Source organism: Monodon monoceros, unplaced genomic scaffold (genome assembly GCF_005190385.1).
Source record: "Monodon monoceros isolate NGI ecotype Baffin Bay Population unplaced genomic scaffold, NGI_Narwhal_1 Super_Scaffold_21, whole genome shotgun sequence".
Lineage (NCBI taxonomy): Eukaryota > Metazoa > Chordata > Mammalia > Artiodactyla > Monodontidae > Monodon > Monodon monoceros.
This window is the reverse complement of record NW_021703778.1, coordinates 30043598-30061525: the sequence shown is the minus strand read 5'-3', so window position 1 is coordinate 30061525 and position 17928 is coordinate 30043598. Positions and strand designations below refer to the sequence as shown.

At 51.4% G+C, this 17928-nt stretch overlaps 1 protein-coding gene across 1 annotated transcript in view; it reads left to right on the top strand.

Annotated features, from left to right (window-relative positions):
• The window catches only part of PCSK6 (proprotein convertase subtilisin/kexin type 6), a gene marked incomplete at its 5' end in the record, with an annotated part of 186580 nt that overhangs the window by 108581 nt on the left and 60071 nt on the right, over window positions 1-17928 (top strand). The window contains 4 exons of the mRNA XM_029237061.1: window positions 143-355; window positions 3679-3779; window positions 7754-7857; window positions 9616-9733. Coding sequence (XP_029092894.1) covers window positions 143-355; window positions 3679-3779; window positions 7754-7857; window positions 9616-9733 — 536 coding nt within the window. The remainder of the gene's footprint in view (window positions 1-142; window positions 356-3678; window positions 3780-7753; window positions 7858-9615; window positions 9734-17928) is intronic.

Here is a 17928-nt window from a genome sequence, read left to right as displayed (position 1 = left end):
AGACCACACACTGGGCGGCCTCTGTCTGGTCTGAGTGCATCCTCCTCGGCCCCCTCCCTCTTCAGGGGCGGAGGGGGACGCTGGACAGGGGTGAGACCAGCTGGGGGTCCATGTGGGCTGACGCCTGTCCTCTCCCCTCCAGGGCCGGCAGGGTCTGGGCTCCATTTTCGTCTGGGCGTCGGGGAACGGCGGCCGAGAGGGGGACCACTGCTCCTGCGACGGCTACACCAATAGCATCTACACCATCTCCGTGAGCAGCACCACGGAGAATGGCTACAAGCCCTGGTACCTAGAGGAGTGTGCGTCCACCCTGGCCACCACCTACAGCAGCGGGGCCTTCTACGAGCGCAAAATCGTGAGTCCTCGGCGGAACCCTGGGGGATGAGCTCCTCGTCCCATTCTCAGGAGGACGGGCCAGTCAGGGCAGTGTGTACCTGGCCCCGGGCCCAGCCTTGCAGTCAGGGAACTAGTTGTGCCTCAAGGTAAACCCCAGGCCCTTGGCAACCTTCCTCAGACCCTGCCTTTCTAATTTTGGCACAGAATACCAATTAAAACCCTCTCTGTCTCTAGGGATCTAAAAATAGCCTTTAAGAACGGGGTGTATTCTCAGCACGGTGTCTTTTTTTAGCTTTCTATGTTCTGTGGTCACATTGCTTGGGATCCAACTGGCCAGTTCAGTTTCAACGTGCAAAACAGAGTGAGAAAGTCTTGCTTCTATACGGAAACAGTTTAGAAATCCGGGTGTCCTAGGTGTTCCCTTCCTCACAAAAGGACTTTTCCAGACACTTCAGGTTGAGAGTGGTTCTGTCGGTTACGCTCACTTCAATGAACCATAAGTGCGGTTTATCTTTTAGAAAGTAGCTTTTAGTTTAGTGATGGGTGAAGTTTGTGCTTGTTCCTTCCCTACGTGCTTTCCTACTTTGAAAAAATGTAAGAGGGGAGGGTTTCAAGTTGAAATCAATGCAGAATTCAAATGCACAGTCTTTAAGATGGTTTTTAGACCTTTAAAAAAAGGAGACCGTGGAGCTGGCCAACTGGTTTAACCTGAAAGCTCACTGGCATCTTTTCATTTCTCCTGTTGCCTGGCCACATCTTTAGACATTACTTGCAGGCATATTTTTACATTTTTCTGCGGGAGCGTGCAGGCTTCCCGTTCCCTGATTTGCTCTGCACCAGTGGGAAGGTCAGCCGCTATCCTCCCACCGCCAGCCTGGCAGCAGCCCGGGCTGTTTCACGAAGGTATTAATTTATGTTCCTTTTCTACTGGACTGTGCACCCCTGGGATGGGGCTGAGATTCTGAATGGTGTCCTGTTCATTTAGGAATCTAGCTCATTTGAACACGGACTTGCTGGAGTCTCATTAAGCAGAACCTGACAGAGGCCTTGGCTGGAGGGGGCAGGGAGGTGCTGTGTGCCGGGGACTCTGTGCTGGGTGGATGCCATTCCCCATCCCTGGGAGCAGGGCTTGCAGCTTTATTTGCTTAATTAATCACACGGCATCTGCAAGCGTGTACGTGTGCATGCGTGGGCACACGCCTTAGCTACAAAATGCCTTAATTTCTTTTTCTTTTTAAAAAAACATTCTCTGAGCCCTAATGTATGGTAAGAAGGGTGTCGCTGGGCAGAGGGTGAAAGAGAAAATCACGGTCCATTGCAGATGCTGTCCGGGTGCTCGTCCCTGGGAGTATGGGTGGCAGGTGGTTTTGGTTTTGGTTTTTGTTTTTTCCCCCAACTCAACAAGGCCGGGTGTTTGCTCTGAGTCCCTTAGTCCCTTAGAGACCCTGCCAGGGGGTGAGCCCCTTCCCTGGATGGTGGGCAGCTCGCCTCTGCACGTTCAGGCAGGTGTCCATGGAAATTGGAGCTCGGGCCCCTCGTCCTCTTCCGTTGCTACAATCCAGCGAGTGCCGACCTGCGAGGGATTGCCCGGTGCTGAGACAGGGCTTGTGATCAAATAAGTTGCACCTAAAGCGGCATCTCTCCCTCATTCATTCACTCAGTGAACACAGCCAAGTACCAAGCAGGATGTAGAGTTTCAGGAAGGGGCTGCCCACCTTGGTTCAGCCGTCCCCTCCCTGTGGGGAGGCCCCTCTGCTCATGCCCCTTTCTCTGAGGCTGGAGAGCCAGCCACGGGCCTTACCTGCTCTTGGGAGCTTGGTGTCCTGCCCACACAATCTCACTTTCCCTCACTGGCCACCTTTGACTGAGTACAAGTATGTGCCAGGTGCCAGCTGTGCTTTCACAGGAGCCCCGTGAAGGACTTGGCATTAAGCCCCTTTGCAGATGAAGATCCTGGGGTCAGAGAGGTTGCATCCTCATCCCTGCTCCCTTGCCCTCCCCAATGTCAAGGTCCTGCTGAACTAGGAGGGGGGAGGAGGCTGGTCTCCACCAGCATCCCTGTCGAATCTTCCTCTGTGTGTGTGACATGGGCTGGATCCCTCTCACTGGTGACGGTCGGCCCAGCTGAATCATGAGGAAGGAAAATGCTGTGTTTGGAAGAGGATCTGGACTGTTACCACGGGGGAAATTCGTTCTCAAGGGTTTTGCAGATGGGTTGCTGGAGGCTTACAATTGGTGGGTATATTAGTCTCCTATTGCTGTCATAACAAATTGTCCCAAACTTCGCAGCTGGAACAGCACAGCTGTGTCATCTCACAGCTCTGTGGGCCAGAAGTGCTGCAGCCTCCACTGGGTCTCACGAGGCTGATGTCCAGGTGTTGGCCGGGCTGCATTCCTTTCCAGAGGCTGGAGGGAGAATCCATTCATTGTTCATCCAGGGTGTTCACAGAACTTAGTTCCTGGTGGTTATAGGACTGAGCTCCTGTTTCCGTGTGGGCTGGCTGCTGAGGGCTGTTCCCAGCTTCTGCGGGCCACCCATGTTCCTGGCTTTTGTCCCCCCAGCGCCCTCTTCAAAGCCAGCAAGGAGGGTCAGGTCCCTCCTAAGCCTCATCTCTCTGACAGACTTTTAAGGACCCTGTAATTACGTCCCCGATTTAAGTTCAGCTGGTTAGCAGCCTTAGTTCCACCTGCAAAATGCATGGGAGTCACACTAAGGCCAGTGTCCCGTCCAGCACAACAGGCGTCTCCCAGCTGTACCCACGCGTGCTTCTCCGTTTCAGTTCAAAGGGAAGGTGCAGTCAGGCTGGACTGTGGTGAGGCCCAGAATCAGTGTCCACCCCCGTCACCGAGGGACACAGGTGTAGCTCCTGCTGCAGACAGAACTGGGTGCTCTGGGACACTGTCAGCTACCTGGGAGGACGTCCTGGTGGAGAGAGTGCTCTGTGACCTTCTCTGACCAGTGGCCAATCTCTGGCTCATGGCAGAGATGTTCTCTGGGCCAGACGACACCAGCACATGTTTCCCTGCTCTGAAGTCTGGAGTGACTTGGGGGTTGTTGATGGGGGCCCTGGCAGGGGGTCTTGCCGTGGAGGCCCCTCTGTTTCATTCTGTCTCTCTGTTGAGTCTCGGGCTGCATCTGCAGTGGTGGGGGGCTGTGGCCTTGACCCCCTGTTCCTACCCCGCCATCACCGTGTTGCTGCAGGGGGTGCCAGACACGCAGAAACCTCCGTTGCCGAGGTGTGTCTGCATAGCACCTCTTCCATCCCTGGGGCCAAGGTCACGCCTGCCCAGGGGCAGTGTCCTGAGCAGCCTCTGACCCGGCTGCTCGCTGCCCCCGCCCAGGTGACCACGGATCTGCGCCAGCGCTGCACCGATGGCCACACCGGGACCTCTGTTTCAGCCCCCATGGTGGCCGGCATCATCGCCTTGGCGCTGGAAGCAAAGTAAGTTCCCACCTACCTTCCCTCCTTTTCCTTTTTTTAAAAAAGTTTTTATTGTGGTAAAATACACATAACGTAAAATTTATGTTTTACACACCATTTTAAGGGTGACGCTCGTTAAGCACATTCACTGTTGAGTGACCATTGCCGCCAGCCATCTGCCCAGACGGAAGCCCTGTACCCATCAGATAGCTTCCTGTGTGGTCTGCTGGGGCTTAAACAACAGAAACGTACGATCTCACAGTTCTGGAGGCTAGAGGTCTAAGATCGCGGTGTCGGCAAGGCTGTTTCCCTCTGAGGCCTCTCTCCTTGACGTGTCAGTGGTCACCTTCTCCCCGTGTCCTCACGTGGCCTCTGTGTGTGTGTGTTTAGATCCTTCTATAAGGACACCAGTCATGTTGGATCAGGGCCCACCCTAATGACCCCATTTCACCTTAATTACAGATGCCCATCTCCAAATGCAGTCACGTCTGAGGTCCTGGGGATCAGGGCCTCGACGTGTGATTTTGGGGAAGGGACGCGCAATGCAGCCCATAACACTCCCCATTTCCCCCTCACCCAGCTCCTGCCAACCACCGTTCTAGTTTCTGTCTTTATGAACCTGACTCCTCTCGGACTTCAAATTTGTGGGATCACACAGTGTTTGTCCTTCTGTGTCTGGCTCACTTCACTCAGCATAGTGTCCTCCAGGTTCACGTCAGGATTTCTCCTTAACGGGCATGAGTGGCTTCTTCCCTTCTCTCCCGTTTTCAAGCTCACAGTCTCCTGCCCTTCATAGGAGCACAGGGAGCCGGGGGGGGGGGCGTGCCCCAAGCCTGCACTGCACCCCCAGACCACACTTTAGGCTGATACAGCTGTCCTTTGTCAACTTTAGTTCATAAGTTGACAATACGGTGGTGATGATTTATCTGCTTTAAGCTGAATAAAAACCCTAGAGTTGTCAATGGGTGGATGGTTCAGAAAAAGAGAGCCTACTACAGATACAGTCATGGGATCAAAAACAGATTTTAGTTTAAATATCAAAACTGGCTCAGAACAACCCAGCCCTTTGAAGGAGTCATTTGCCGCAGGTGAGATTTTAAATGATTCAGCAGTTATATTTGGGTTGCTGCAATCCTTCTCATTATGTATGTTTGCTCGTTGCTTTGCATCAGGCGAAAGAGCGTAAAACTCAAATGCTACCCATTTCACAAAGAAAGAGCTAAATATCTTTGATTTTCAGGCCAAAATGATAGCTTCTGTGTCCTGAGGCTCATTTAAAAAATGCTAAATACTTGCTTGTGGGGGAAGTTGCTTTCACATACTTGGTGATTGGTTGTTTTATATTTTCTTTCCTTCCTTATTGGAAACATGGAAGGAGTTTTGTTAGTTGAAACTAAATAGAAAACAGACCCCGCTTTGTGCCGGATTGTCCCATTAAACTTGGCCTGTGGACTCATGAATTCCCCGATCACTGCCTCATCATTTTAGCTCATCCTCAGAATTTTACAGGTGGTAGGTCAAACACACGTCCTTGGAAACAGCGTCCACTTAGAGCATTTAAACACATAGGGTTGGTCCAGGAAGGAACTTGGTGTAACCAGGGGCACTGCCGGCCTCAGCTGAGGGGCTTTGGAGGCCCGGGTAGTATCTGGACAGCTGCCCACGTGTGCAGCAATTTTGCTGTGGAAGGAGGCCGGGCAAAAGCCAGGTCACCTGAGGGGAGAAGCTCTCGGGGGTGCAGGAGGCCTGCGGGCAGTGTGTGACAAGGATGAAGGAAGAGCCTTATGTGTGAGAACCACCCCCAAGGCCTAGCAATCCCTTCTTCATTTAAAAAAACATTTTAAACACCATTTCTTAGACATGTTTTCATACAACTATATATGTGATTTCATTACTACCATCAAAAATGAAATGGAGTTTCTCCTAGTAAGATGGTTTCTCACATCCTCCCTTTCTAAACCCTTTCTGTGTCAGCTCTGAAGCCCAGGCTTCCTGGCATCTGTGCTGAGCTCCCGGGGGGCTGGCTTTCTCCATCCTGGGTGGACCCTGCGGATGTGAGGGGTGACGAGCCCGGCCAAGCAGGGGAAAGGGCGGCAGGCACACCTGCCGCCTGGAATCCAAAGCCTGTGCGTGCACCTCTCCACCAGAGGGCAAGGCCGTGGGCCACTCGGGGCCTCAGATCCTCCTCTAACAGTGAGGCTGGCTGTGGTCCTCAGGAGGGCAGTGGATAAGGGGAGGATAGCAAGTCAGCTTGTGCCAAGAAAAGGTCTGGAAACTGTACTGATGGGAACAGTTGGGATAGGCAGCCAGGAGGCCACTGACTGGCCGGGGACCAGCACAGTGTCAAGAACGTGGTGGAGAAATCAGGGGAAGCCAGGGCTAGAGCCCAGAGAGCGGGAGACCCCAGGGAGGGAGGAGTACACAGGCCCCCCAGGACTCAAGCCACAGGTGAGCTTCTAGTACTAAAGCAGGCAAAGCATTTGTTGGGAAGGTAAAATAGTCAGCTGCTGTGAAAAACACTGTGATGGCTCCTCAAGAAATGAAACAGAATTACCATATAATTTAACAATTCCACTTGTGAGCGTGCACCCAAAAGGACTGAGAGCAGAGACTCGAAGAGATATTTATACAGCCACGTTCACAGCAGCATGACTCACAATAGCAGAAGGTGGAAGCAGCCCAGATGTCCATCGATAGATGAATGTGGTCTATGGGACGTCATTCGGCCTTGAGAAGGAAGGAGCTTCTGACCCCTGCAGCAACGTGGACGAACCTGGAGGACATTATGCTGAGTGAACTAAGCCAGTCACAGAAGGACAGATACCTTGGGACTCCACTTCTGTGAGGCACCTGGAGTCATCAAATCCATAGAGACGGAAAGTAGGATGGCCTGGCCAGGGGCCTGGGGGAGGGATGGGGAGTGAGTGTTTGATGGGGGCAGAGGTTCAGTGGGTTAAGATGATCACGTCCTGGAGACGCATGGTGGTGACGGCTGCATAGTGTGGTGAATGTGTTTAATGGCGCTGAACTGTACGCTTAAAAACAGTTGAGACGGCACATTTTTTGCTACATGTATTTGCAGACGCACACACAAAGAGTGGGCAGTTGGAAAGGTGCCTGTGAGAACTGGCCAGGAAAGGTGCTCTTTAAGAAGAGGTGGCAAAGGCCAGGTCCAGGGAGCTCCCGCTCTTTTTTTTTTTGGCTGTGCTTTGTGGCTTGCAGGATCTTAGTTCCCCAGCCAAGGATCGAACCCATGCCCCCTGCAGTGGAAGCACGGAGTCTTAACCACTGGACCGCCAGGGAAGTCCCCAGGGAGCTCCCATTCCTGTCTGTGATGCGGTCCTAGCACTGTGGACAGAGCAGGGTTCTGAGAGCATCGTTGTCAGGTGGATCCTGTTTTGAGGAGTGTTGAAAAGGCAAGCAAATGTATCTTAGTGTCCAAGATATCTCATCTCTGCATTTTTAATCGTGGGCAAGTGTTCTTTTAATGAAATGTTTCTACTCTGCACCAAAATGAATATATTGTTAATGTAGAATTACTTAAATCTCAAATTCTAGTGTGTGGGCAGCGGTCCTGGACATGGGGTCTGAGTAGGTGATGGCTGGGCGTGCCCCGGCCCACGGAATGCTCACTCACGTGGTAAAGACTAGTCCAGATTCTCCCAACACGTGCTGATACTTAAGGCTGTCCTCTCCCCGGGGCCAGAGTTTGCCATAGAGCCTCATACAGACTCAGGTGGATCGTGGTAGCAAGGCTAGGCTTTAACACTGTGGGTTTTTGGTCACCCATTGTACTATCTTATCTCAGGGTTTGATGACTAGAAACCGTTCTTTACAAGGAGGTTGTGACGTTGACCCTTGACAAGGAGGGGAGCCTGCGGAGCCTTCCTCAAGTCCAGGCACGAGGCTGGCTCCCAATGCCCCACCTCTGATGGGCCTTGTGGCCACCTTACAGACCCACATGAGTACAGCCGTCTGTCCTTGTGTCATTGCAGCAGCCAGCTGACCTGGAGGGACGTCCAGCACCTGCTGGTGAAGACGTCCAGGCCGGCCCACCTCAAAGCAAACGACTGGAAGGTGAACGGTGCTGGTCATAAAGGTGCGGCCAAGACTCTGGGGCTGGGTGGGTCCTGACCTCCTGGAGCCTGTATGGGCGGGGACATGAATTTCTCAAAAAGAACCCCCAAATAACATTAATTATGTGTCACGAGAATGAAAAGTAGAAATCCAGTAGTTAAATAAGGTCACTCAAGTTCTGGGCTTGCTAAGCCTCACGACTTCTGCCACGTCAGGGGCCACCTGTACCAGTATTGAGTTCATGGTTCTCTTTAAATGGGCTTGCCTATTTTTTTTTTTACACGAAGTATATTTTAAAAGGAAACTCTATTACATCTAGTTAATCATGGGTTTGATGTGTAGTTATGTTTTTTCTAATGCACATTAAAACAAATCCATAATTATTAAGGTAAATGATGTTTGCTTACGTGCCACCTAAGGACAGCTTGCATTCTTAGCCCTGGGTAGCTCTACAATTTTGAAACTATCCCTCAGTTTCCTCACCTGTACAAGGAGGACATTGAGATAGTTATATAAGTTACTTTCCAACTACAAAACTTCTGTCAGCAAGCCCTTGTGTTTTAAAAGGGCTCTATCCCCATTATAGCCTGGGACAGACCCAGGTACCATGAAATCAACCCACAGTCCAGGCTTGTAACCCAGATATTTGGAGCCTCTTGAGCAGGTTATTATAGGACTGTGCCACTGGCTTTGTTTGTCTTGCTTCTTACCAGAGATACTTGAAAAAGATTTACATTCAGCCATGGTATGTTAGGGAGGATGTTTTTTCCTTTTCTTTAGCTCAGGTCCAGCTATTTCGACACCAAGCCTGATACTACTCTTTGAAAAATGCAGGTCAAGCGTTGTTGCCCTAAGTTCCGAGGGACATTCCTTTTAATAAGGAGGCCATTGATTAGGCCTGATGCATCCTTGTCTTGCAGGAATGTTCGTGGTAGTGGTGTGCTGCAACAAGAGCTGACCTACATTTCAATTTTGGCCTAATTAAATAGGAAAAGAGATTGTATCTAGTTCTTGACCTTGCCTCTTAAATTCAACTCTGAAACTCTCCTGCGTTGGCCAAATTAAACACCAGCTTGGGCCAGCCTGTGTGCTGGGTGATGCTGCTTTCCCTGAATGCCCTAGAAATTCAGCAGGGAGAGCAAATGGCAGAAGAGATGAGCAGAGCCTTGTTTCATTGTGCTTATTGCACGTCGTGGTTGCATGAACTAAGGTGTCGCATGTTTTGCTTTTCATGTCCGGTTCAAAATTCGGGGAGCGCAGATGCCAGGAAGTCCCTTTTTTTTTTTTTTTTTTTGCGGTAGGCGGGCTTCTCCCTGCTGTGGCCTCTCCCGCTGCGGAGCACAGGCTCCGGACGCGCAGGCTCAGCGGCCATGGCTCACGGGCCCAGCCGCTCCGCAGCATGTGGGATCCTCCCGGACCGGGGCACGAACCCATGTCCCCTGCATCGGCAGGCGGACTCCCAACCACTGCACCACCAGGGAAGCCCAGGAAGTCCCTTTAATATAAAGAAACTCGCCCTCATCTTACAAAAAGAAAGTACTAGGCCCCCTCAACACTTCCTTTATTTTGCACCAAAATGGGATGTATTTTCTGGCCCTCACTCCTGACCTGAAAGAGTTGGGAGAGTAAAGCAGCTGGGAGTGTCCTCAGAAGGACGGGTGCTGTGGCCCGGGGCTCTCAGGCGCTGGCAGGGGCCCTGCAGCCCTGGAGGGACACAGGTGGCCTGTCCCCGGACGGTGGTGGCAGTGGGGAGCTGGGTCTGAAGGCCCTGTCTTTTCAGTTAGCCACCTCTATGGATTTGGCTTGGTAGACGCGGACGCCCTCGTCATGGAGGCCAAGAAGTGGACTGCGGTGCCCCTGCAGCACAGCTGTGTCGCTGTCACAGACAAGAGGCCCAGGTGAGCCCGGTTCTTCCGGTGTGTCCTTTGGACTCTGCTGGAAGGTATTTCGGGGATGGGGGAGATGGGTGTTCACACACGCATTCCTGTGCACATCGGTGAGGACATGCGTGTGTGGGTGCGTGCAGTGCGTCTGTAAACACGTCTGCATTTTTCCCTGTGGATTGTGAAGCAGGGAAAGGAATCGATTCTTAATCCAGTACTGTTTTGAGGCCTTTTGCTGTCATTGTAGTTTCCCCTTTTGTCAATTGCTCCATTCTGTGGCGTCCATCCCTCAGCCTGAACCCCAGCCTAGGATTGGAACTTCTTAGCCATAATGTTTAGCAGAGCCACCCAGACCTGGGAGCTGCCCTGCTGGCTGGGGGCGATGGGCAGCAGCACCAAGCGGCCTCCTAGAGGCTGGAGCCGTAGCTCTGGCAGCTCCACCGGCCCCGAGAGTCCGCAGTGAGACCCCATTGGTCCTGGACCAGGGTGGCAGCCCCGGCTTCTTCTCTGTGGCAGGAGAGGGTTTAGTATCCAGAGTGCACAGCAGCGCGGTGTCGCTTGTATCTGGACTCAGATAAGCTTAAGGTGTAAACACTGGGATTTTTTTTTTTAACATCTTCATTGGAGTATAATTGCTTTACAGTGGTGTGTTAGTTTCTGCTGTAGAGCAAAGTGAATCAGCTACATGTATACATATATCCCCCTACCCCTCCCTCTTGCGTCTCCCTCCCATCCCTCTAGGTGGTCACAAAGCACCGAGCTGATCTCCCTGTGCTATGTGGCTGCTTCCCACTAGCTATCTATTTTACACTTGGTAGTGTATATATGTCCATGCCACTCTCTCACTTCGTCCTAGCTTACCCTTCCCCCTCCCTGTGTCCTCAACTCCATTCTTTTTTTTTTTTTTTTGCGGTACGCGGGCCTCTCACTGTTGTGGCCTCTCCCGTTATGGGGCGCAGGCTCAGTGGCCATGGCTCACGGGCCCAGCCGCTCCACGGCATGTGGGATCTTCCCGGACCGGGGCACGAACCCACGTCCCCTGCATCGGCAGGCGGACTCTCAACCACTGCGCCACCAGGGAAGCCCTCAAGTCCATTCTCTATGTCTGTGTCTTTATTCCTGTCCTGCCCCTAGGTTCATCAGAACCTTTTTTTTTTGGCGGGGGGGGGGGGATCCATATATATGTGTTAGCATATAGTATTTGTTTTTCTCTTTCTAACTTACTTCACTTTGTATGACAGACTTTAGGTCCATCCACCTCACTACAGATAATTCGATTTCATTTCTTTTTATGGCTGAGTAATATTCCATTGTATATATGTGCCATGTCTTCTTTATCCATTCATCTGTCAGTGGACACTTAGGCTGTTTCCATGTCCTGGCTACTGTAAATAGTGCTACAGTGAGCATTGTGGTACATGAGTCTTTTTGAATTATGGTTTTCTCAGGGTATATGCCCAGTAGTGGGATTGCTGGGTCATATGGTAGTTTTAAAAAAAATCTGTACGGAATTCCCTGGCAGTCCAGTGGTTAGGACTCTGCGCTTCCACTGCAGGGGGCACAAGTTCAATCCCTGGTTGGGGAATTAACATCCCGCATGCTGCGTCGCATGGCCAAAAAAATCAACTGTAAAGTATATAAAATAGCAAGAATCCTATTCCATTAGGAGAGGAGATCGGATTACTCTCCTGAATTCTGCTGTTGCCGCTGTCCATTGTATCCTTTTCAGAATGGTGTTACTCTAGGCTTTAAAATCCGATGAAGAATGGAATGCATTTCTTTCTCTCTATAACTGTTTATTACCTTTGGAAAATGTGTGTTTGAGAAAAAAAAGAAATGATGGGGTGATTAAAAGGGATTCTTGCTTTATCAACAAAGATAGATCATTCTCTTTGAGATCGCCCCTTCCTTAAAGGCATCTACCTCTTATAATATGCCCTTCTGCTATAAAATGTTGAGGAAAGTGTTTCTTGCTGATGCCTTGCATACAGTAGGAATTCAGAAAGTATTTGTTGGATGAATAGCCACAGAAGGATCTTTTGAAAAATTGCATTTCCCTCCTGCTGCTAATTGTGAAGACTGACTGCCGGCTTATCCCTCCAAGGCCTGAGGAGCTGGTAGGCCAGCAGGCGAGTCTCAGCCTTGACATTTGAAAGCATCATTTTCTCTGGGGAGCCTTAGACTGTCAAATTCAGGAGAAAGTGGAAGGTTTTCTGAGATTTAGAGGACTTTTGCATTCTTTTGCTTGGTTATTTGGAAGACCCTTGGCACACAGGCACTCAAGCTCCAGGTTAGGTGGTGCTGGACTCGGGGGCTGGGTCCCACCCGCGAGGCTGCCCTCTGCCCTGCCGCGTCCAGGCTGCAGCCCTTCCTTTCCACTGGCCTCCCCGTTGGGGCAGCTCCTGAATGAAGCATTCTTCTACTGCCAGAAATAGTTTTAAGATGGGAGAGTGGTGCCTAGGTGGCGAAGGGTTGTTTTTATTTTTGTTTTATTTTGTTTTTTAAGTGCTGGTACACGAAGTCTAGACAGCATGGGTTGAGGGGTGCAGCCATACTACACAGTGTGACATTGTTCCTGTCCTTTGAGGAAAGGTCCCCGCAAATTCCAGCAGACGGGAAGAATCGCACTGCTGTTTCTAAGGGAAATCATCTTTACGTTTAGCAGTTTCAGACTCTCTGGGATATTCAGCCAATCTGCTGTCCCAGACCTCAACTGCACATTCAGTTGTTCCCAAGGACATAAGGGCCGAGAGAGACAGACAGCCAAGTGCTCCCACGTGGAAGGCAGATACGTGTTTAGCCCTGACAGCCTCATCTCCCGGCAGAGCTGCAGCCTGCCTGCCAGGGTCGCTTGAGCCAGAGCTGCTGAGCACCCCCAGTGCTTATGGCTGGTTTCCTTCATCAGGGTTCTTGTGTAGCTTTGCCTAAGCTGCTGGGACCATTTAGCTTAAAGATGAAAAGGAAGTCTTCCCGCGTGCCTGCTTCTCCCTCTGCCTCTCCCTGCTCCCTCTCTGCAGATGTTTCTTGATCTGGGGGTCCCCGAAGACGGCTGTCCACTGTCTTGGCCTCTTTCTGGTTTTTCCTTCTCATTGTGGAATCTTAGGATGCCGTGAATGTCCCAGACCTGGCTTCAGTGCTTCCTGTGGAGAAGAGCACAGAGAGAGGGAGGGAGGAAGGCGGGAGGGGGCCTCTTTGGCCGCCCTGTGTGGACCCATGTACCCATGGCACACGTTTCCCTGTCTTCCCTCCTGAGTATAAGGACCAGGCCACCCTACTGTGACCTTCAGAGAACAGTGTTCCTTGCTATTAAGTGCAGGCGTCCTGGCAAGGACTGTGGCCACACCTGCCAGTTCTGCGGTGACGTCTGAGCCAGGGGGCCTGGGTGTCCATGGTCACGTGCAGGGCAGGAATGAAGAGCACTGACATCCTTCTTAACTCCTTTGAGCCTCAGTTTCTTCGTCTATGACGTGGGGATGTAAAACAGCTCCCAAACCTCACACCCTGGTTGGGGGTTTTGAATGAGTGAATATACACGGAGTGCTCAGAACAATGCCCGGCTCACAGTAAGGGCCTGATAATTGCCATCCATCACATTCACCTACGTATTTACAAGCAGCGTTGTTATAAAATGACATCACATGCAGTCTGGTTTAATGAAATACCAGAAAAGTAAACAGCATGTGGTTAGTGCACAGTTAATTCTTGAACATCTAGAAATAGATGGTCTGCTCTGTAGATAAACCTAAATATTCAGAGCTTTTAGTTTTGACGTATATTTTGTGTGGTGGGTGAGTTCTTTAATAAAAGACAAGCCACACTAAACCACGGGCTGTCAGGATGGTGATCTTCCAAACCTGCTGAAGCTGAAGACAAGTACATAAGTCCTCTTTGCTTTAGAGGACTCTGGCTGTCTTTCCAGCGCGAAGTTAGGAGACATGGATGTCATAGACTGTTTCGCTGTAGCCTGGGTTTTTAAAGATGCAAGGGAAGTGCCGGCTAGAAAATCCTGCGAGTCAAATAAGATACTTAAAAGCTGGGCCTCGTTTTCATTCACGGGAATTATACTAAGCTTGATTTTCTTCTTCACTTTTTCAGAAAGGCTATAAAAGTGTTCATTTTATCCTTCTCTATCTGACACCCACAGACTTTCAAATAATTCTGCACAGGCAGATGGCACTGGTCATGATCCTATTTACCCTCCTGCGATTGACAAAAGTTCTGAGGAGATTTAAAACCATCTGTGCCCAAGACCAGGCAAGAATGTCTTCCACGTGTGTTTGAATGTCACAACAGAGACTCGGGCTCAGCGCATATTTTCACGGGTGTCATCTCTAAGGCCCGTAACAAGCCGTTCTCTATCGCAGAAGTGCCCGGCGAGTTCAAGGGATTTCCCCTCCTGCTGCACCGACACTCAGCACTCACTGAAAGCTGCATAGGCTGTGCTTTCCCCGTGGGTGCCTGAGAGGTGGGTCAGACACCACAGCCTGTTCCGTGGGGCGGGGGGCTGTTCCGGGGTGGGGTGGGTGACAGGCTGTAAAGAGATGGCCCAGGGAGATCTGGCAGCGCCTCGGAGTGGGGGGGCCTTGCCCCTCTCGTTCCTCGCCATGCCCACCCCTGCAGGCCCGTCTCTCCTGGTGGCTCCCTGACCTTCTCCACGACCCCAGGGACTTCTTACTGTCTCTCAGGCGGGGGATCCCGACAGAGATGGGCTAAATCCCCCACCCCCAGTCCCTAGATGTACAGCATCCAGACTAGGGGTGTCCGCATGGCCTTCCTTCAGAAGGGAACGAGCACAGATTCCCCCGACGGGTCTGTGATGGCAGCCCCCAGCCCCCGCCCATCACAGCTTCTCTCCTGCTGTGCTGGCCTTTCTGCTCCTCTTGGCCTGAGCCTGACTCTAGGGTGGGGGGTGGTGCCGGACAGAGCAGGCCAGCTGAGGGACACCAGCAGGGCCTGAGTGGTCCCCCAGGGCACAGTGGGTGCCGTGCTCATGTCTGAGCACAGGCTGGGTCCTGGGCAGGATCTGCAGAGAGGGTGGCCCTGTGACTCCTCGGGTCATGGCCGTGGGGACCATGTCCCTGAACAAGATGTACCCCAGGGGAGAACAGCCCCGTTAGGGCCGAGGGGCGGGCGAGGGTAGAGGGGTGTCAGTGCTCTTCGTTGTGACCACGGACAACCACGGACACCCAGGCCCCTGGCTCAGAACCCACACGACCTCACGCAGAACTGGCAGGTGTGGCCACAGTCCTCACCAGGACGCCTGCACTTAATGCCAATGAACACCGTTCTCTGAAGGTCACACTAAGGTGGCCTGGTCCTTCTACTCAGGAGGAAAGACAGGGAAACGTGTCCCTCATGGGCAGGAGCGCATCCCAGGAGCTCAGGCAGGACGGAACCACGTCCCCCAGGACACGTTCCCTCCATCCCTCTGCATCCCAGCTGCGGGGCATACTGGCTCTGAGACGGGAAGGCACCTTGGCCTTGGCTACCTGCAGGCTCCTGCAGTCTCAGTCAGCTGCCACCACCCAAGGGGCCGGGCCGTGGTGTCAGTCGTGCAGCAGGTCAGCTGGGCTGGCCCAGAGCACCTGTGTGGCTGGACCCATGCCGGCCCGACTCCAGGGCTCTGCAGGGGGGCTGTGGCACACAACTGGGGCTCACGGCTCTTCAGGCAGCTAGAAGCCCCTCTTTCCTGCTCTGTACTGTGCAGGTTCCCTGCCCTCCCAGCCCCTCTCCAGGGCATCTGATCCGTGCCCGCCGGCTACTGTATGAGGCCGCTGCTCCTGGCTTCCTCCATCACGGCATCCTACATGGGCCTGGGTGCCTTGAGGAAACTCAAGGGGTACTCTGCAGTCCTGCGCTGGGGGTGACCGTACCGAGGCCCTCGACCTTTGTTCTGTCTCCTCATATCCCTTTAGTTAACTGTTTTCCTGCAGCCCTTGTCCTCCTTAGCTTTTTTTTTTTTTTAAGACTTTTTGATGTGGACCATTTTTAAAAAATCTTTATTGAGTTTGTTGCAATATTGCTTCTGTCTTATGTTTTGGTTTTTTGGGCGCAAGGCAGCTTAGCTCCCTGACCAGGGATCAAACCTGCACCCCTTGCGTTGGAAGGTGAAGTCTTAATCACTGGACCACCAGGGAAGTCCCCTTAGCTTATTTTTTGATGCAAACCTGTTTCCCCAGGCTTCCCTGGTGGCGCAGTGTTTAAGAATCCACCTGCCAATGCAGGGGACACAGGTTTGAGCCCTGGTCCACGATGATCCCACGTGCCACGGAGCAACTAAGCCCGTGCGCCACAACTACTGAGCCTGCGTGCCACAACTACTGAAGCCCACACACCTAGAGCCTGCGCCCTGCAACAAGGTTAGCCACCTCAATGATAAGTCCACGCACCACAACAAAATGTAGCCCCTGCTCGCCACAACTAGAGAAAGCCCACGCACAACAACGAAGACCCAACGCAGCCAAAAATAAATAAATAATTAACCAAAAAAAAGAAAAAACCTGTTTCCCCCATACTGTGAGCGCTCCCTACTTCTCAGACAAGCAGTTGAGGTTGAATGAGGCCATGATTCTCATGGTTCACCGTAGTTGTGTTCTATGACGTCACCACAAATGCTGACTTCATGAGTGCAGCACCGTCGTTCCTGGGAGCCTCTGGTCACGACACTTTTGTCAACCGGTCGTTACAGAAACTTGTTTTATATGTGTTTCTGTCTAGAGACACTTTAAAGTGTATAGTTGACTCATTGACAGTGAGCCATGGTCGGCGGCACTGTAGCTCAGGCCTGGATGATGCCTGAACCAACACGTGGGTTTTCTCCACAAGCCACGTCAGTGCCTTCCTGTGCTGAGGGTGCTAGCCAGCACTGCAGCACTGTGCTCGGGGCCACTGTAAACAGGGAAACCACCAACAGAAAACACAGAAATGTGAAAAACGTGGCAGTCGGTAGACCAGAAGAAGGACATTCGTTTATAGTATGAGCTTGTTTGACCTCAGCTGGGAACACACACACTGGGCAGTTCACATATTCTGCCTCTCTCTGCAAATGACCACAAACGCACCACAAGTATTGATTTGAAGTTATAAATAAATTTTAGTGAGTAGGTGAATTTGCAAATATGGACTCATGATAATGAGGATTGACTGTAATTTCATTGTCTCCCCCCACCCCCATCAGATTGAACCTTAGGATTGGAAGGAATGTTTAAAGTCAGCTAATTTAGTCCCTTCATTTCGCATAGAAGAGAAATATGTGCCATAAATTTAAACATTGTGTGTTTAAAACACCTTATAGCCCAATTAATCACGGGCAGCCCTGTCTAAATTAATATACTGGATTAGCCTCTTTTTTTTCTTAAGCTCAATTTTATTTGCAGCCTAAATGATCGTCTATGGTTTGATAATCAAAAGTAATTTCATCTAAGGAAAATCCTAAATGTGGACTAACCTGAGTAAGAAAGTCACAGAATCTCTGCCTCAGACTCTCATGACCCTCCTTCCCAAAACGGTCATCCTGGAACATAGACCCAGGAAGTGACTCAGAACCTCCTTGCTGTCCCCATACAGATGGCCCCAGGCCATCCCACAGGCCATGTTGCCTTCCTAAGTCTAATAAGCCTGTGCCAATTAACCCCTCTCCATCCAATCATGACCCTTTAGAAGGTCGGTGCAGGGATTTCCTGGTTGACCTTCATGGATGACCCTCCGTTGTCATGGTCCTTGGCTCTGCAGCAGCCTCTTCTCCCCCAGACAGATACCAAATACCACAGGGGGAAGGACACTGCTGCTTTCTGGTTCTGCTGGGTCTCCAGCTCCACGTGACCTCAGGACTGTCGGGGGAGGAACTGAGCACTGCCCGCTTGGCCCCAGCCCTGCGCGTGGAAAGGTGGCGTCACCCTGGGGATGCTCGGGGCCAAGGCACAGGTCTGGCCTTGCAGCTGAGCTGGGAGAGGTCTTCAAGGTGGGAGTGAGGAATACAGGCAGACCTTGGAGATATTGTTGGTTCAGTACCAGACCACTGTAATAAAACAAGTCACATGAATTTTTTGGTTTCCCAGTGCATATAAAAGTTACGTTTCCAATGTGCCGTAGTCTGTTAAGTGTGCAACAGCATTATGTTTAAAAAGACAATGTACATACTTTAATAGAAGATACTTGATCGCCAAAAAAGGCTCACCATGATCTGAGCCTTCTGTGAGTCATAATCTTTT